This window comes from Frieseomelitta varia, unplaced genomic scaffold (assembly GCF_011392965.1).
Source record: "Frieseomelitta varia isolate USP_RPSP 00005682 unplaced genomic scaffold, Fvar_1.2 scaffold_805, whole genome shotgun sequence".
Lineage (NCBI taxonomy): Eukaryota > Metazoa > Arthropoda > Insecta > Hymenoptera > Apidae > Frieseomelitta > Frieseomelitta varia.
In genome coordinates this window covers 142,541-163,354 of record NW_025110596.1, presented here as the reverse complement: position 1 = coordinate 163,354, position 20,814 = coordinate 142,541, and the positions used below count along the sequence as shown (strand labels likewise).

The following is a 20,814-nucleotide window of genomic DNA, read 5'->3' as shown; positions in this document are numbered from 1 at the left end:
CCGCGAGAGACCACATTGTTCTCCTCCTCGTTCCAGCGTTGCGTTGCGTTTTTGCAACGATTTTGCGAAAATTTATTCGTTAGTCGAAAGTTGGTCGTTACTTCGACTATATATATATATGTACATGTACAACGACGCGACGTATCGTTGATTTATGGAACGAACGTAACTCAACGGCAAAGAAGAACGTTGCTGTTGAACAAGGGTGGTTTAGTTTAGGTAGATAAATGGCCGAAGAAACAAACGCCCACCGGAGCTTTAAGTTCTTCGGTCGAACGAGCGAGCCGAGGGTTTCCATATTGGCATCAGCGAAGGTCTTAGCAACAGAGTTCGTCGCTTGAACACGCGTTGCTGTAATAACCAAGGACGCCCGCGGCAATTTTTAGCGAGGATCGAATATTGAATTGTTCCGGGCGATTAATCGCCGGCGTTTCGTCGGGTCGATCGCTTAAAACTGGTGTTAATTACCAGGTGGGGGGAGGCTGCGATCTTTATTTCATGCTTGACGCGTCGAGTCATGCGCCGATTTGCGAATCATTGACGCGGAATTGAAATTACAATTGCCGTTGTAATTCAATTTTCCCCGGGCGGCGACGAAAACGTGGTCGGACGCGCCACGTGGGGCGCTATTATTTGACCGGAAGCCCCGCCAGCCGGAAATGAAAAATTAACAGCCGACAGGCAGCCGGCTGCTAATGACGATTCCAGAAATCATTCGCGAAACAAAGTGGGGCGCAGCGGATCGATTGGTTTGTCGGGCAAATTGCAGTTTTTACACGGTAATTTTTACTTGTCCGTTTGTCCCGCTCGAACGAGGCAATTTTATCCGTGGAAAATTTCCACCTTCCTAGATGGAAACCCCTGGACTAACGCGAAATAACACCGTGCAACGTGACTATTTGTCTTGGAGACGTCAAAGTTGGCACAGGCGTGCTCAAATTTGCCTAAATTTTATTGGAACAGCGGGCTCCCTGGTAAATTAATTAATCCACGGCGGGGCCCCTGGCTACGATTTAATCCCCGATGCCATCGCGCTCTTGATACGAACGAGGCAAACTTCTGATCCTCCTCGATTCAATTTATATCGATCGTATCGTGAAATTTTAAACCTCGTGCAGATTGCTGCAATTTCTTCATTTCGACATACGTATTCGTCGTATGAATCATATTTATATTATTTCCATGTGATACCGATGTTTCGGCACACTACGATTGTTTTGAATACGTCGACCCCCGTCGAAAGTTGGGCGAATTTTACTTCAAATAACAAATTGTTTCACACGCTGCACCGCGCGGAGCAGTTCCTGACAAGCAAGTGACAAGTTTTCTGATCTTGTTTCTCTCGATTCCGACTCCAGGAATGCTCATATATATTTATATATTTTCCAGAAGTTTTCAAATCTTTGAAAATACGCTTCTGCTATGTCTATGAAGTGTCTAACAAAAATTATAAATTGGTCATTTCGACCAATTCGATAGTTCCAGTGTCAAGTACCCCAACGCGATGAAAATGTGAAAAAGCAAAATTTCAACGTCGGTCACGGATCGTTCTACGACGAGACGATTTCCCCCGTGCTCTATACTTTAATCGTAAATCGCTGGAAGTCCCTCGGCGCCTACAATCGAGGTCGCCCCCGATCAAAAACACTTCTTGCACAGTTTCAGCGAGTCGTTTCGTCTCGCGATGACGTATTTGCCCGGCAGTTTACCCTCCGTTAACCAAGGTGTGCCGTTAACGGGCACGAAGATCCCCTAATAATCCTCGAAAGGGGGAGAGAAGCCCTTTGTCCGCGGCGAAGAGCGAGACGACGCGTGTCTTGGTCGAATCGCGCGGAAGCCCTTTGTCGTCCGCAGCAGAAATTACCTCGAATTAATGCCGCCGGGCTTTCATCGGGCATCTTCTTCGCTCTTTTACCCTCCGGAGGCTTCGCCACTCCAGGCGTGCCCAGTTTTCCAGCCATTGTCCTGGAACAGGCCGTGCGTTATCTGCCGGTGACGTTCCGCGAGTTATTTTCTCGCAGAGGATTCTCTCCTCGTGAAAACAAGAAATGATAAGGGGGTGGGGAACTTTCGTCCCACGAGGGGAATCCTCGATGACGCGCGATACGTGGGCCGCGTTTGCAAGATGGCGGCGGCCGTAGGGGTCGGGAGGCTAATGGAATTCTCGTTCCTTCGCAAGCGAAGGAGCGAGCGGTGGATCAAGCGCGTTGGATGCTGTAAAGTAAATAAGGGGAGCGCAATTTTTCACGTTGTTGCCACCGAGTTCTGGCGGATTATTCACCAGGGGAGAGCCCGGCGGCTGAAGCTGAACTTTCGAGATAAGTCTCGAAAAGGAAAAGTCCGCGGCGCGCGATATCGGGGTCACGAAGGAAGCGGACGACTCGGAAAAAAGTCGACTGGGAAGCAATCGGGGGGGGGGGGGGGGGGGGAGGCAATGGCCGACACACACCTAACCGGCGTTGCTCTGCGGTGACCTGGTGACTCAGCTAAAGGAACAATCGACTTGCAAACTGATAATCAAAGGATCGAAGATCGTCGATCCAGCGAGCTGTGTTTTGCTTTTTGGTTAATACAGAATTTTTTTCGTAGCTATAAAAAAATTTATACCAACGTAAAATCAACGAATATCTGTAAATACGGATGAAGAATGTATTCAGTAAGTTCAACAATCTTATTTTATGATTTCGAAGTACGTTTGCACTTGTGCGTACAAAAGCTGAAGTATGGAATTCCATAAAACAGTTTGTTTGCTTGGCGTTGCATTTCGAACATGTTATTTTTCTGGTATTTTCCTCGTTTGATGATGATTTGCCATTAAATTCGCTGTCAATAATATGTATACGTTGTCGTGTAAATACCATTGGATGATCTTGGTCCGAGTCAGAATCTAAGAATCTCCGGATCTATTATCGTAAATGTTTCTTTATTCCTATTGCTCTTTTACTTTTTTATGATTCTGTATATTCGTATTTTAGGTCTCTCGTGTTTAAAATTAAAAAGCAAAGAAAACGCAGGCGTTATAGCAAATGCTATTTGAAAGTCACGAAGCTATTAAGAGTACCTATAAGTAATGTCGTTTTTTTGATACTGTACAAAATTTCATTTTATTTAAGAGCTAATGCAGTTTTAATCTGTAATATAATTTAACAACAAGCACACTAAATGTCATTTATTGTATTTAACTTTAGAATATCGGTTATATTATGATAAATTACATTACATTATTGTCACTAGATGGCAATGTTTTATTAAATTTAAAGAAAACATTATTTATGGATATCCCTAATATAATGTGAAAATAGTAACAAAATCATTGTTGAAATGTAAACAAATGAGATATTACTGATATAAAAACCAAGAGCTATCACGTACGCTTTTTCTTGTTTAACAAACATCGATAGAAGAGAAAGTAATGACAGTTTCACAAGATGGATCCTTTAGCTTCTGTCTGCAGCCAACTAGCTAAAGCATTTACTTTCATATTTCATGTTAGAACTGACAACCGTTACCAAGAACGTCATACGTTATTAAGAAAACATTATATAACAAGGTAGGAAAAAATTAAATTATTTAATAAAATAAGAGTAAAGAGAGCAAAGCTCGAGAGAGCAAAGAGAAATGGCAGAGCGATTTTTCGCCACGACGAAAATTTTCAAAGTACCGCGGAATCGAAGCTTCGTTACTTGCAAGTTAACTAACCCGAACCTAACCAAAAGTAACGTGATTAAAGGGTATGATTATCGAGCGCGTGCCAGCGTGGTCGACGATAATCGACGGGAAATCCGATCCGAAAGGAACGTTCGAGTTTAATTGTCCTCGGCGATGAAGATGTCCCGCGACACTCGTTAAAATCGTACGCGGGACTGAACGCTTCGAACGTTCACGGCGAAGCTTCCGTTATTCGCGCGCGTTGAATTAAAACTGGTCTTTGTACAAATGCCCCCACCCGTCGTTGATAGAAACGTTCCGTGAATGCAGTTCGTTATCTCCATAATTGCACGGGCTCGGACCGAAAGTTGCGCCGACTGCGTCGTTCGACGCGAAACGATCGCGTCGCGTGCCGTGTCTTCTTGCTTAGAGCTGACGGGGAAATGTAGTCCACGATCGAACCGGACCGACTCAGACAAAACAGTTAATCCGCCTCGTCGACCCGGCCGTGCTCCAGTTAACCGGCGGGACACGTTCCCTGTTCGCCAATTCGTCTCTTTTTTTTTTTTTTTTTTTTTTTTTTTTTTTTTTTTTTTTATCGTCGTCTTTCGTCGAAACAGATCCGGGGAACGTGCACGGTCGAGACCTCGATGTATAACCCACCTCCTCGCTGTTTAATTATTTGCTTCGTGCCTCGTGCTTCTTGCACGTGGTCGTTCAGAGAAAATGGTAACATTCGAGTATAATATTCGACGATAATATTTATCCTTATTTTTTTTTTTTTTTTTTTTTTTCGAGTATGGTAAACGAGAAAAAATGAATTGGGTGATGGGTCTGTGTTTGTACCTGTATCCGTGGTTCGTTGTTGGAAGAGTATTTGACGATCGATGAAGAAAAGAAAGACTCGAGAGTGAGAAAGGGGAAAATCGACGGGGAGGAATGCGCGTTACGGGCGTGTCTTTGGCGACCGCGAGAAGAAAATTGCCCCCCCCCTTCTTCCCTCCCCTCCCACCCGGGTAAAAGCGGCGACAGGAAAAAGCGGAACGTCGTTCTCGATTTTCCTCCTTTCTGATCGACTTATCTCCGGTCACGTAGCTCGGCGTTACGATTGAAAGGCGGTCGCTATCGCTGACCGTAAGCTCTTTCTTACTCGCGCGTTGATCACCGACGTGACCGCACGGTTTTCCTCCGACTTTTTTGCCAGAACAGTAAGAACCGTACCGGATAAAGAACGCGGCAGTATACGCCGCGAGATACGCCGACGATTATCGCCCATTTACTTCGTCTAACGAATACGTTTCCACCGATAAAGGTGCGCGGCTCTCCTTTCCAGTTTCTTCCCCTTTCCTTTTGTATTTCCTTTTCAATTTTCCACAGAGAGCAATTTACTTCGACGTTCTCGCGTAATTGCGGAGGAAGAATTTTACCCGATAGAAATGATAGAAATTATATAATAACTGTAATTATTAGTAAATTGTAAAAGTTCGAACGTACATAGCTAATTGCTTGTGGAACTCTGAAAGTTTGCACATCCTGCGCAACTGTTTATGAACGGTGGCCGATCCTTGAGATCGTTAATCGAGACGCTTTCACCTCGACGATGATTCAGCTGTTAGGTAATCGATCGCCCGTTCGGTCAGCGTCGAATGAAGCCACGTGTTGGTTGGCGTTCCCGAGCCATCAGTCTTCCGTTTCTCGAGAGGGAAATTTCGCTCACCCTTGACCCTCGGCTGCTTTCTGATATTTCCAATAACGGGACGGCGCGCGTCCTCTTTAATCGGTGAACGATAACCAGACGCATTCGGTCTTGCCCACTTACCGAGAACAACTTGGCAAAAAAAAAAAAAAAAAAAAAAAAAAAAAAAAAAAAAATAGAGAAACCGAAAAGCGGCGCCGAGGAAGATAAATCTTCCAACCGGACGTTTATTCGTCCGGGGTAGCGGAAGCCGGTTCGGGGCAGAAGACAATAGAAACGCACGATGAGAGAAGCGGCGCCATATTGAAACGACGCGACAAGCGTAGAGGGGAAGGAACGGGGCGAGCAGTTCGAACAGACCCGCTAAAGCGGCTTTTCTCTTCTTTTGTTTCAGGAATTGGAGAGAAGTTATACCCTCTCGACCCCGGGGGGTAGCAGCCCCGTTTGTTGCCCGCCGTGCAGCCCACCCCCAGCACCAGCCGCATACATATCGAGCGCACGTGCGTCCTCGCGAAGACTCGCCGCCGCAACTGGGATCGGAGGACCGCCGTCCCCGGAAAGGGATCCTCTCGGAAGACTCTTAAGGTCAGTTCACTTCTTTCTCTCTCCTTTCGCAAGGACACGCCACTGTTTAACCGCTTACGCTGGCAACCGATTCGCGGACCATAACGAGCGACCGAACCGTGTACAATAATTTGTCGCTTTCTTTTGGAACTCGTCGTGACATCACTGGATAAAAATTATTGAGAAGTAATCGCTGGATAAAAATTATTGAGAAGTAATAAATTTATTATTTATTTTGCCTGGGTTACACTTAAATACGAAATATCGCAATTTTGGGGACAAAAAATTCTCGACGCGCATGGCACGTCATTCCAGCGCAAGAGGTTAACCACTTGTTCTGGCAACTGATTGCGGACCATAACGAGCGACCGAATCGTGTACAATAATTCGTCGCTTTCTTGTTTAATTCGTCGGTATGATATCCCTGGACAGAAATTATCACTGGAGAAGTAATAAATTTAATATTTATTTTGCGTGGGTTATTCTTAAATATACTTAAAATTGACGAAATATCGCAATTTTGGGGACAAAAAATTCTCGACGCGCGTGGCACGTCATTCCAGCGCAAGAGGTTAACCATTTGGCAACTGATTGCGGACCATAACGAGTGACCAAACCCTATACAATAATTCGTCGCTTTCTTTTTGACCTCGTCTGTGTGACATAGAAGCAATAAATTTATTATTTAGTTTGCCTGGGTTTATACTTAAATATACTTAAAACTAAAAAAAAATGTTGCAACTCGGAACGCACGCGACACTAACCTAAACCTTCTGTTTCTATTGCATCGGCTACAGAATTCTACGGGGCGCTCAGTCTTTTCGAGATCGAGCAAGCAATGCCATTGAGATTGAACGTGTCTTTCATTTACTCTACGCTATGAACGTAAGCGGGAGAAGAGAAATAATCGTCGGATCTCTGAGTGAATGCGCTTTTCAATTCTCCGACGAGCCGAATAACCTAGTATATATTCGTTTCTATATTTCTTTCGACGATCTTTCAACCGCGAATCGCTCTTTCAGAACTGAAGCGTACTAGAAGAACGTTGATCTTGCTCCGACTTTTAAATCAGACGCCATTGATCGAGGCAGAGAGACTTACGGCGCGATAGAACGCGAGCAATAATATAAATAAAGAGCTAATCGTCATCGAGCGGGACCACCCGCGTCCCATAAAATCGTAGCTCGCTTCTTCCCTCCGTCGGTGAAATCGTCCGGAAGCAGTAAAACTCCTTTCTACCCTCTTCGATCCTTTCTACGCTCGATCGGCCTGTTACGGGCATCGCGCGAGATCATCAATCTTTGCCCTCCCCCGTCGGGCCGTGCAACGAGTGCATCGTTCAACGGAAAGTTGCTACTTAGCGTGACTACGGTTTCGTCGCCTGGGAAATTAACCAGTCACCCGATAAGCGATCCACCGGTGGCGGCGCGCTCGCTAACTCGGACTAATTGGAATTTTCGGCGGGACGGTTGTAAAAAAGTCGAGCAAGAAGAGTGGAACGAAGAGAGGGGAGGCTTTCGAGAGCAGCTCGTCGTCGGCCGGGAGTTTAAAGTTGAATTAAACGAGTCTGCCCCGTGACGGGTTCTTCTTACCCCTGCCGGGCACGGTACGAATTTAATCGATGGACGTTAAACCGCAACGCCTTTCTCTAAATTTCTCGCAAGATCGATAACGACCACGAGTGGAGCTCGAATTACCGGGAAAGAAAGAATCAACGTGTACTACCTTCCTGATCATCCTTTCCTGCGAAGACTGTCTCGTTCGATCTCGGTGCAATTCAATAACCGCGTTCAACCTATCCACGGCTCGTACCTTCGGCACGGAGAGGAAAATTCGCGTTGAATGGCGGAGCCAACCAGAATTCCATTAGTCGCGGATGCTTGCGGAATAAGGCAAATTGGCGGAGTGGCGTTTCACTTGGCGGCAGGTTGGTCGGTCGGTCGGTTAAAATACAGCGAACTTGGATGCTTGCAGATTCCTGAAGTCCTTCTACAGGGAGCTAGGCACTCGTGATCCACCCCATTTGCCGGGATGGGCGTCGCCTCTTCCACTCGGCACCCTTTGTCCGGCGCACTTCCAGCCGCACCTGCAGCTGCTGCACAAAGGCGAGCAGGAGCACAGGCTCGAGAACATCAAGCCCGACCAGATCTTCGCCCCCGTCAGGGTGAGTGCTATAAATCATCCCGCGGCAACTACTTCGTCGCGCCGGTTGTTGACGCCGCTCGTAAAACTTCCGCAACGCGCGTACAACGTGCGATACGTGTGCGGACATTCGGGCTTGTTCCCTGGCGTATCGACGAGTGGGGTCTGTGCGCAAGGACAAAATTCCCTCTGCAAGCCATGCGTCGTCGTTGTTCAAATAACGCACATGAGCAAAGCCAGAAGCACTTGTGTGAGCGAGCAAAGCCGAAACCAAATTTGAAAATCAGTTGTATATACGGATACAATTTCCTTCGAGAGGAAATCTCGAACTCGCGTTCCTCAGACTCGGTTCGCGAAAATTCCACCCTTCCCTCGGTGATCTGAGTGAAATTCAAATCAAGGCGGGGGCACGCGTAGCGCGTGCAAGGACGAAAGTTTTTCGGATACCGACACGCCGGTTCTACGTCAATCGTATTCGACACGGGGCAGACCCGTCGCCGGCTGTAGATTTGCATGATATCGACTACGTAATTGCGAAAGTCGAGCTGCCCGGGCAGCCGGCGATGCAACCACGATTTTCTCCCTCCCTCAAAACGCTGAAACTTGCCGCGGCAACTTTGCGACACGTGAGAGCCAAGTTTGCTCCCTTTCAAATCCAAGTTTCCAACGTTTGTTGGATTTCTTTGACGATTCGTATGGCGCAGACGTTGCTAGGAATAGTGACATGTTACTCGTCCTAAGGTACAAAATCGATAAAGGATATATAATATATTAGAGGTAGATAATATTGTTTTTTTTTATACGCATAAATAATATTGTTTTTTTTCAAATTTAATAAACATCGCCATCTAGTGATCATAATTTAAATAAAATAAAATTTTGTACAGTATCAAAGAACGACATTACAATAGTATTATTGTTGGATCCCGCGTAAAGGAACGACACTTTTTTAAAACGGTTTATTCTACGTTTGCAATCTTTGCTGGTCAAATGATGTTCGTCTTTTTTATAATTTTGTCGATGGTAAATTGTAAAATGTGAGGGAAAGAAACGTGGATGACTTTTTGGAGGGTTATCACTTATTCAATCTTAGCACTGATTGTGACCAACATTATAGTTAGTATTGCAGTTAGTACAATAGCCAGTGTTGCAACATATCCATATCCTATAATAAATTCCGAGGTGGAAGCCTTGTCTTGTTTGAACGAAAGTTCTAAAAGTTCTAAAATTGTAAAGCAATTCTTTCGTTATATCCTTGCAACGTTCACTTCGTTGCTGTTGTCCCGTCGTTTCGCCTGGATTTCGAGTCAGCTTCACCAGTGGTGGTGAAATCAAAAATTGAAAGGGACGCAGTTGTCCCTTTGGATCTTGTTTGCGGTCCAGCACTGAATACTGACGTCAGTCTCGAGCGAGGTGTCTGAAAACGAAACGGAAGAAGATGACGCGAAGCAACAGCCAAAGGATAAACCGCTGGAAGAAGAGTATGAAACGAGAGAGAGTGAGAGAGAAACGAGAGACCATACCTCCAGATTCTCGACCAACTGCTGTGCCACGAAAGACGAATTCTCCTGGAGTAAAAGTAGAGACGAGGAATCACGTAGCCAGTTTCGATACGTTTCGCTTCCTGATCAAGGGAATTTTTCAGGCGAGGTGTCGTCCTTCGCTCGTGTTACTATGAACATCTCTCTCTCTGACTGGGAATTTAGAAGCGAGACGTCCGTTTTTCGACAAGTGGCCGTCAAATTTCGGGATTTTCTGGGAGAAACTCCGCGGAGAGCCGCGTTCTTGAGTGGAGTAAACGTCAACCGTGAAAACGAGCGATCGTGCCAAAGGCTGGTAATTAGAGAAGGTTTTCGAACGTTGCCGCCGCAGAGAAAGTTTTCTTACAATTAGCTAGACAATCGGTGATAAAAAGAATTTTCAAAGGAGAAATCGCGAGTTCGCGTGAAATCGGACAACAAACGTTTCACGACGGGATTTACCGTTTTAGTGCGATCGCGCTGTTCAGATTTCGTGTCGAACGAAATCACAGCGTTTGTTTGGTCGCGATGTTCAACGTACAGGGCGGCAAGAAAAGTTTGTCCGTGGCTGTCATAACCACGTAACGAACCTGTCGCAAAATTGATTTTGATCTTGAATTTCAAGATCGAATTTTTTTTTCCTTGTTTGCGTTGCATTTTATTCATTGCAAAGATAAAACTTCTCCAAGGAACCAAATAGTTCTTTTGAAAACTGGCAACATTATTTAACACTGCGGACGCATGCGTTAAGTACTAACAGCGACCTTATGATTATGGACGCGTGGATGTCTGTTTTATGTAATTTTCGTAATTAGGTTTCACGAACATTTGATTTATCATAATTGTAGCATCAGTGTGAGTCTAAATAATCAAATGATCAAACTGTTAACGTTATTCGAAATATAAATATTTCGTCGACAACATAAAGTCGCTGTTAGTACCACACGATTTTTAAAATAGATCCCTATCTAAGCATCTCTAAAATCCTGATGCCTCACATCTGTGACACATAATTTTTATTACTCAGAAAGTGAGGGAAGCCTAACAGGCTATTAACTTGGTCTAAATAAACTTCCAAAGGACACGATATCCACGAAAGAGAAAACTAAAAAAATGAAAGGACAGTTGAAGGAAATATCACGTTGTAGGAGCGTATTTTTAATTTTATAATTATTTCTCCGATTACTTGTGTTATTCGACATTCTTTTAAATCGACATAGTTTGCATAGTTTGCTCGTTTCGGTATATTTATTTAATAGAAATACCGTGTCAACGTGTTAAAGAAAAAACTGCGGATGAGAGGAGAAATTTAGAGCCGGAAGAAGAAAACCATAATTAAACGACAGGAATCGAACGCAGTCGACGATGTCGCGGTTGCAAACGTAGGGTCGAGTCGAATCGAGGATATCGTCGAGCTACTGGCAGCAGCTCTTCGAATAAAGATGGCTTTAATCGCGTCTCGAAGATGCGGCGAACGATGGAGAAGAAGCGCGCGACCACTCGTCCCGATCCTGGCGTAACGAGGAGGCATTGTTTCGTCGTGGCTCGATAAGATGGCCGAGCTTCGCTTCGTTAACATTTCTCGAAAGGCTTTTTAACCAAACGACGCCGATAATTCCTGACAAAGACTCTCGTCTTGATCGAGTTTCGACTTGAACGAACCGCTTTGTAACTGCGCCTCTGCAAAGCCGGACGAAAGTTTATTATTAATATTACTCTCGGTAAAATGATAAATTGGTGTCTGTACTTCGAGCTGTCGCAACTTCGTAAAAAGAGGTCGTATAACGTAAAGCAATTATGGTCATCTTAAAGCACGAAGTCTCTACTTTGACAGTGAGTTTTTTTCAAAAACTTTGTTTTTGGGAAATTCAGACGCTTCTGAAAAATTTCTCTCACAACTAAATCTCCCATGATTTTGAAGATTGAAGTTTTTCCCTCAAAACCCTGTACAATCTTTTCCCGCCGTTTTATTTGAACATCTTGAACTTCTTTTATTCTAGGTTCAATAAAAAGGCGTTGATGCAAAGGGAGCACTTCAATCTTCGAGATTATCTGGCAGATCTGGTTGTGAAAACAATTTTTCAACGATTTTGAAGACGTTTCGATCGAGGCGTCTACATTGTATGGTGTAAAAATTTTTGGGAAAAAGGAGCTCCAAAAAAAAAAAAGAAAAAAGTTCGATAGAGTAGTTCGATAGTAATTTCACGTTTCAAAATCGGGTCAAATTCGATCTTGCTTTAAAAAGTTTGAACAGCTTTGAAATACCCGTGATTTGCTGGTGATCGTAGCTTTCGTCACATTGAGCAAGATAATTTCCAACAAAAAAAAAGATTCTCGAGAAAGAGAGAATTTCAATTGCCTTCGTAAGTTCGAACGAAACTCGGAAGCTTTGCGTCGATATTGAATTCGATCGATGGAGCGTCTCCGAAACGCCGCGAGCGTTTCGACAAGACCCTGGGGGCGGTTTTCGGCGAGAACTGCAACGAAAGCGCGTGGCCCACGATCGTAGACGTCGAACGAGAGTCGAGGCATCGATCACCGAGCCAGCCTGTCAATTTACCTGAGCGAGAAGAGATCCCGTGTGTACACGAGATCCTCGAGAATCGTATCCGCAACGTGGAAACAGCGACGGAGGCGACCGGTTCAACCATCCGCTAAACATCTCAATCTTCCGGCCTTAATGCCGACGGTACACGCCCGCCACACGCAGCGCCGCGAACCACAGATTTATCGAAGCCACGATAAATCCTTCCGCCACGGAATCTCCTTATTATCTCGCGGATATACGTACACACGTATATACTGGAGCGGGACTGAGAGATCTCGGCCTGGTCCCATCCGTTTCCATCCCCCGGAACAGCGAACTGCGTGCTCGGAAAGTATACGGCGACGTCTAAATGGAACGTGCGCCACTCTTTTATAATCTAGCCCGCGAAAATGGTGCTCACTTTCGCTCGACGAACGGATAATAGACGATGTTGACCGGGCGCTTCGCGGAAGGTGTTCGGGGAAGATCGGCGAGACGAGTATCTCAGTTTTTAAAAGTGTATCTACACTTGTGTCGCTGCGACGATTACACTCGTCAGAGAGAACAAAGTACGCGCAGTTGCTGTAAAATTGAATTAAAGAATTATAAGAATATAACATTAGATTTCTTTCTTTTTCTTTTTAATAAATAAAATTTTATTGTTTGACTCAGTTAATAATTAATATTAATAGCAAGAATTGATGAAATGTCTAATATTTACAAATATGTTTTTATTTCCCACAGAAGGTTCAATTTAAGTAACAAATTGTAATTACTCGTCATTATGCAACGAGCATACATACATACGTCATTCACAGCTAAGAGGTTAAGCTTGTTGAGTTGAGTTACGTCTAACTCCTTGCTCTACACGATGCGAATAATCTTTCATGAACATAATATTATTGTTTCGTTGATCCGTCACTGTTTGTCATCGTTTACATCCCGTCGTCGCCATATGTATGTACAAATTTCGCGTATAATGCGATTAATCCGCGGTAGTGGCGTCAGACGAAAACGTTACGCCTGAAACGTAAAAGTTGTCAAAGAAGATAGAAACTAATCAATCTTGATACACTGTCCTGACGATGAAATTCGCAGACAATTGTATTACAAAGTGGAAAGAAAAGTTTGTCCGTGACTATCATCGATTTGATGGAAATACATAGATGTAAAGAATCTGCAAAATTGGCTTTAAATTTCAAAGTCAAATTTTTTGTTTTTTTTTTGCGTTGTATTATGATCATCACGAAGGTAAAACTTTTCCAAACCTAATAGTTCTCTTGAAAAAGTTTCTTAATCATTTAACACTGCTGATGCATGCGTGCTAACAGCGACTTTATGATTCTGGACGCCTACATTACATGATGTTTATATTTCGAATAGTATTAATAGTTAGTCTTATCGTTTGATTATTCAGACTCACACTGACGCTACAACTATGATAAATTAAATGTTAGTGAAACCTGATTACGAAAATCACGTGAAATTATATAAAATACATCCGTGCGTCCAAGAGGATAAAGTCGCTGTTAGAACTCACGCGTCCTCAATGTTAAATGATTCAAACTTTGTTATTTTTCAAGATAACTATTAGGTCTCGATCTACGGTTCCTCAGAAAAGTTTTTTACCTTCGTGACGAGTGAAGTACAATGTAGAGAGAAAGAAATAATTTTGGAATTCAAGGTCAAGGTCAATCTCGCGACAGGTTCTTTACATGTGTTTCCATCACATCGAAGGTATAGGACTCATCCGTTCCGTTCGATCAGGTCGATAACGCGAGCCACGAAAACGCAAACAATACGGGCACGTTTTCCGCGCCGGAAACGCACATGTGGAAAAATAAGCCTGTCATCGAGAAAACAGAGTGCTGCCATGGGTATCATGCGGCCACGCGTCAAGGTTGTGCAAGTTCGAATTCGCGCCGTGCTGTCGACGAACGTGCCCGGCAAAACAAACGGACCTCTTGTTCGATTTTAATCCTCGGAAGCCCGAAGCTCGCAATCCCGTGCCGGAGTCATTTCTGACTCACACGGATTCCACTAATATACATATTTAGATCGCTCGAGCGGCTCACCGATACTGTACTAAACAGAGACTCGAGACCGAGGTCCTCACCGATATTGTACCAATACAGACAACCGACTCATATAGGAATATGTAGGAGCATATAGGAACAAATAATCACACGAATAATAATGTTATATTTATTTATATTTATACATTGACAAGAGACAATCGCTGTATCCTTGCTAGGTTCAATACGTTGCCAATTACGTTCAAATTCCTGGTTTTCTGGAACCACATTATCCACAGTTTCTGATATATTGTCTTATTGCATTTCGGGTTCAGCGTCACTATTTGATACACTTCCGTTGTCTTGATGATTGTTCATTGTCAGAAACGTCTTGTGCAAATTCAGCGAAAGAAGACGAAGAAAGATTGCTCGTTGGTAATGAAGACATTACGTCAACAAATGGAAACAAATATAAACAGCAAAAGAAAGTAATAAAAAGAACAAAAATAATAGTAAAAACAGTAAATTAATAATAAAAAATAGTAAAATATTGAAATAGTGCTGAAAACTAAAATCTAAATAGTAAATACAAAAATAATATAAAATACTAAATACTAAAAACAAAAATGGTACAGACTATTAAATACTAAATACCAAAGTACAACGCTAAAATACTAAAACAATAATAAAAATATAAAATAAACTTTGAAGTTCAACACTCCTCAGAGCATTACCAGAAATTGATTTCTTTCGTCTTTTGTCTTCAGTCTTCGTTACTTTGACACGTGTCAGTCACATGACGTTCGTGTGTTAGTGCGATCAGATTTCAATTATTAACGCAAGCAGCGCCTATTATCACTGTACGCGTTATTGCACTCGAGTAGCTCTCAATACGGGTTAAAAATGACTCCGGCACGGCAGTCAGAGAGTTAAACGTTCCACGAGATTTCACAGCTCTTATCTCGACAGCGTGTCCCAGCGTGACAACGCGCAGAAAGGCGACGAATAATCCGACGAGATTAAAAGCCGAAGACTAATCGCGCGGATAACGGGATCCCTCCTTCTTCCAATTTAACGTTTCCAATTCGGTTCTCGGGTTGAGTCGGCGTCGCCAACCAGGGGCACCGAAAAGAAAGAATTATTAGATCGATAAATTCCACGGAGGGGGAAGGGAAGAGCGGGGAATTTATCGCGTAGCCGCGTGCGAAGAATGCACGGTAGGATAATGAGCGCGTTTGCATCCGGCGAACGGCGTCTTGGAGCACGTTTTTCCGGATCACCGCCGCTTCAGGCGTCGACGCTCGTCGCCCGGAATATTATTTCCATTTTGCCGGCGCTCGGAACACGTGCGACAACGACGACGACAAACGCTCTGCGATCCGGCCAGCCGGAAGTAATTTCTTCTGTCTCGATGTTCGCCCGGGGACGCGCTCACTGCCTTCTCCGAGACAACCGAACGCAGATGTCGTTCCATTTCTCGTCGATACCTGTCGTTTTTCCACGTTTCCCTGCTGCTGCTGCTGCTGCCATCTCGACCTACGATCGCTACGAATCGACCGGAACGAAGTAACGAAAATGGACAAATTGAATTACAAAAGAAACGATCGGTGTACTTGCTTTTGTCTCGCTCGACGTCGATTTTTATGTCGAACGTTGCAGATAGCTTTGGAAACTGACCTGGCTGGGTACACTGTTCTAACAATAAAGGTAAACTTCCAGTGGTTTGTTCGGTTGTCGATTGTCTTTGCTTGCAACTCGGATGCTGCTAATAGCGGCGGAAGCGATACTAGCTCGATCGGGAAACGGCAAACTACGCCCGAGCTGGCTGAACAAACGGATTATACGAGCTGGAATGACGAGGTTCGCCCCTCGAGCGTTGATGGAAACGGGCGGCGAACAAAGCACGGGGAGCCAAGAATCGTCAGACTTGGCCGATGATGGAGGGCAATACCGGAGATTTCAAGACCATAGAGACCTCCATAGAGAGATAAGAGGAGGCTACGGTCGAACGCTCGTAGCGCGAACGTTCCGATGATGAAATATTGTGGCAGAAGCATGGCGGAAGGCTTGAAATCACAGAGCAGAGCCCGGTCATCCGTTTGAGCTGGACAGGTGAAGCGAATATTAGAGCGCGGCTCTAGCCTCGGGGCACGCGGTGTCCCGGTTGGAACGAGAGGTATATCGAATAATAGTACATAGCCGATAGATCTTGGAGAGAGGGATAAGGAGATCCCGTAGCAACAGACCGTAAATGGGGCTAGAATCATGCGATAGTAGCCCGGTCTGACAGTCTCCCGCGGAGTGAGGGAACTTGGATACCCAACTAGCTTTATTATAACCTGAGACAACGTTCGCAATAAACGCGAACGATCTCTCTGTTATCCGCGAAATTAACGTTTCGCTCTTCCAAATTATTCCGAGTTATACAATTGTTTCGAGCGTGCTACGTGACAACAATGAGGCGTCGACAAAGCGTAAATAACGCGTTGAACAGGAGCAAGGTCGGTACACAACGCGGTTGATAATTAATGCATGATGACGGGACTCGAGTCTAGTCCTCGGATAATCGGCCCCGGTAAGCAAGGTTGTTCCCCCCGTCCTGCAAAGGGTGGTTCATCGCGCGATCGATCCGCCGAAATCAGCAACGGGTTCGAGCATTACCGGACAAACGAAATTTCCCCCTTTATGTTGGCACGCGAATCGCATCCCCGAGGACAATGGCCGCGCGCACAAAGCGCCGCGCGAAAAACTGTTTTGTCAGGCGCTGATTAAATCCGTTTTCAGACCGACCGATCGATTCCCATAGTTTTACGAGGAACTCGGAGCTCTTTTGTTTCGCCGAACGTTGTCGAACGAGTTCGAACGATCGAAAATCGCGACGAGGCGACGTGTCCAGGTGTTTGGGAAGAAGGTAGAAACACCTCGAGGTGGTTGGCTCGTTTGAAAAATAGCTCGTCGAAGATCAACGCTCGTTAGATAAAAAGGCTCGTCTTTTATTTTGCCGATAGAAGTTAAAACGAAGGGCGTATCACGAACGTTCGGCTCGTGCGCCGGAAGTTCGCTCGCCGAGGGTAGACAAGGGTGAAGCGCGGTGGTAAGAAGAAAAGTTAGCAGCTTCGTGACCAGTTTCTCGGATAGTCCACGGTTTCACCGATCGCCAGCCGGTTGCCAATTAGAACTTGGAACATCCCGCGTGAATCCGCTAATCCTATTCGACCAGGTCGATCATATCTGCGAATTCTGCTCTGTCTATTTACCCATCTATTAGGTTGGCCAACAAGTCCAGCAGTTGATTGTAGGCGTTGAAAAATTAGCAAGTGAACCGAGCTCGATCTTGGAGATCGTTCGTTGATTTAAAAATGGAAAATCGAAACGAGTATATTTTCGCCATGTTTCGTTGTTTTATTTCGAGAAAGGAAGAAATGTGACGCTTTACTTTACTTAAGATACTTTATCAGAACGAACGTGCCAAAAATGGTTTGCCAAATTTCGTTTTGGTGACTTGAGCGTTAAACCACGCTTAGAGAGGCCAGTGGAGATCGATAGCGACAAAATGAAATTGTTAGTCGATGTAAATCGTTTAAAGACACTCGGGTATGTGAGTAAACTAGCTGTTTGGACCAACTAAACGAAAGTAAAGTAACTCATCTGGTTAAACGTTATATATTATCATGTTCGATTCATCTTTGAAACGTACGATAACAGGCGGTGAAAAATGAAGCAAATGTGACGAACCGGTCGAAAGCAGAAGTCAAAAACAGAAATTTATCAAAAAAAAGGTTATGTTCTCAATATGATGAAATTGGAAATGCATTTTTTGAACAGTTTCCAAGGAATTGAACGATTAATTTAAATGTACATGTATTGTCGACAAATTAAGTAATGCCATTCGTAAAAAAAAACGTCCAGAATTAGTAAATCGCAAAGAAGTTGTCTCTCATCGCATTTCATTTCATCAAAATTCTCTATGTTACATTATATGTTCCATATATATGTTATGTTATATGTTTTATTATAAGTGGAGGAATATGTTTGGTTATATGTGTTCATTACAAGTGGAGGAAAAATCTTTGACGCGAATCAACTTTTTGGCACAAAGAACCAAAACATTTTTGAGACGGTAAAAAGTAACAAATCGAAATGATCGATATCGAATAAACTTGTCGTTCGAGTATGAAAAAGTTTTGCACGATTTTCACTTGGAAAAAACGGTCACTTGTTGGCCAATCTAACATTTCCACGATCTTATCAGTGTTCGAAGATCTTTCGATTTAGAAATTTGATATGCCAAATTGCAAATGATTCGAGACCGATGAATGATTTTTCAGCTGAGCGACGGCACGGTGTCGGAAGCGCCCCGCCGCGTGGCCATCGAGGGAGGTCCCGGAAGTGGAAGGACCACACTCTGCCTCCGGCTTCTCCACCAGTGGGCGATCCAAGGCGACAGCCCGGCACTGGCGTTCATCGTTCCCCTCCGTGAACTCCGAGGCAGCCCGGTGCTGAATTACTTGGCTCGGGAATTATTCCCGAGGACGGCGGCGATCGGCGACGCGGTGGCGCAAGTGTGGCGCACGTTGCACTTGATGGAGGACCGTGTGCTGTTTATCCTGGACGGTTACGACGAGTGCGTGGGAGGCAGAGGGTCCCTGGGCGACGCGATAGACCTCCTCGAGGGACGTTTGTTCCCGGACGCGAGGATTCTGGTCACTTGCTCGCCGAGCAACTCGACTGTGCTGTCGCCGCTGGTACAAAGGAGGATCCATCTGGCCGGTCTCGAGTGGCCCCACGTCGAGAGGCTCTGCGTCGCGTATTTCATCCACAACGACATCGCCGAGAAGGCCTGCGAGTTCCTCGAAGCGCTGAACGTACAGCCACAGGCGGTGAAGCAGCTCGGTCAGCATCCTCTCGGCTGGATCATGCTCTGCTGTCTCTACCAGGTATTTATCCACGTGTTCGAGTAAAATCAGCATCGATCGCGGAAACAGTTAGCTAGCAGTCAGGAGATAAAAGTGTTGAAAGTTTGCGAGACAAACGCGAAGCGAATGGACCCGATAAAAGCGGCCTCCGGTCGGTTGTTTGCTGCACGCTCTCTCGGATGCGAGAGCTCGCGGAAAACACGTCGGCGCTTTTGAAAACTCGCACTCTTTCTCTTTCTTTCGTTCGCCAGGATTCAGGAAGCTTACCGACGGAGACCAGCGCGCTGGTTCAAGCGGCTGTCAAGTGTATCGTGAAGAGGAGCTTGGATCCACCTGTTCCCTACAACGAGGAGATACCGGCCCATTGCAGAAAGCGACTGGAGGATTTCGGTAAGGTGTCTCTGGCCGCGCTGAGGGAGGGCAGGTGTTGCTACACCGAGGCTGAACTCCGAGCAAGAGGCGGTGGCGTGGAAGTTACCAGGCTGGGCTTCCTGACCAAAGGGCCGACCTTCGGACAGCGACGGAAGCCAGACTTGTACACGCCGATTCACATGGCCGTAGCTGAATTCCTCGCGGCGTACTACCTAACCTCCGTGGCTCAGTACGCTAATATCCTTCGGAGGGAGCTGGAGGGGCTACCGTCGGGGATCATCGGTCATCTGGCTGGCTTACTGGGACCCAAGACGCATTTGATACTGAACCAGCTGTGTCCGCTCGAGGTGCCACCGCGAGCGGTGTTCTCGTTGCTGAAAGCGGCCGGTGCCTCGGATGGGAACATCTCCGCGGTGTGCAGGTTGGTCGGCGCAGGGCTTGGATTCGGTCCAGCGCCCAACGAGAGGCCACCGGCGCCTCTGGTGCACACCTCGCCGCTGGAGCTCGAAGGATGGGCGAGGATCCTCGAAAGTCCGGCGTGCACCCTCGAAGCGTTGGAAGTGGTGTTTCAGGTGGAACGAGGCTCCGATCCCAGATACTTGGACGACTTTTTCGAAGCCCTGGCCGGGAACGAGAGCGTGAAACTCGTGAGAATCACGTCGCTCCTCGGCCAAGAGTTCCCCGCGGACGAGGCGCAGAAATTGGCCGGACACTTGAAGAGCGTTCTCGGCAAGAAGAAGCTGAACGACTTCGAGTTGGTTATAACCTGTCTGGAGGAAGCGGCGCACGACAGGTAAGTGATTTCTCTTTCGTCTGATTTTCAAACTATCACGTCGCTCACCCTCCTGGGAACGATTTTCTTGCAAAGCGTATGAGAATCGCGGAATCCTTCTCGTCTTGGCAATGAGAGAGGCTGTTAAGACGTTTAGAAAAAGTCAAGAGGCAGCTTTGCCAATGGTGAACTACGCGAGTTCCAAGAGGAAAAGGTTTGGCCGCGAACCGCGCACCAACGGCAGCGTTCGTTAAGCTGACAGCGAAAAAACCGTCGAGCCGTTTGCTCGCAAACGTCGAGCAATATCGGAAAGTGGATTAAAAAAGTTCGCCTTCGTGAAGGAAAGTGCGCGCACACGGGCGAACAAATAGATCAGTTTTTAACTCGTAGCGAGAGACCCGTGTCCCGACGACTGCCAGGCAGCGTTCCAAGCCGGTCTGTGAAATATTTACAGCTATTAATAACGAACGTTCGCTCGTCCACGGCGCGAGAAGAACTCCCGAGAAAAAGAACTACTACCACTTCGTTACAGAAGATCTGCGAAAGGAGGTTTTACAAATTTTTAAATGCTCTCTCGCACGATTTTTACGAATCTCGGCCGATGTACCTTCTCGCGACTGACGCTTTTAAACAACGTCTCGT

General features: G+C 45.5%; 1 protein-coding gene across 2 annotated transcripts in view; it reads left to right on the top strand.

Moving 5' to 3' along the window:
• The window catches only part of LOC122536168, a 210,390-nt gene that overhangs the window by 154,987 nt on the left and 34,589 nt on the right, over positions 1-20,814 (top strand). For both annotated transcript variants that reach the window (XM_043668315.1, XM_043668314.1), the window contains exons 3-6: positions 5,739-5,929; positions 7,883-8,072; positions 18,441-19,049; positions 19,280-20,193. In XM_043668315.1, the coding sequence (XP_043524250.1) occupies positions 5,739-5,929; positions 7,883-8,072; positions 18,441-19,049; positions 19,280-20,193 (1,904 nt within the window). The remainder of the gene's footprint in view (positions 1-5,738; positions 5,930-7,882; positions 8,073-18,440; positions 19,050-19,279; positions 20,194-20,814) is intronic.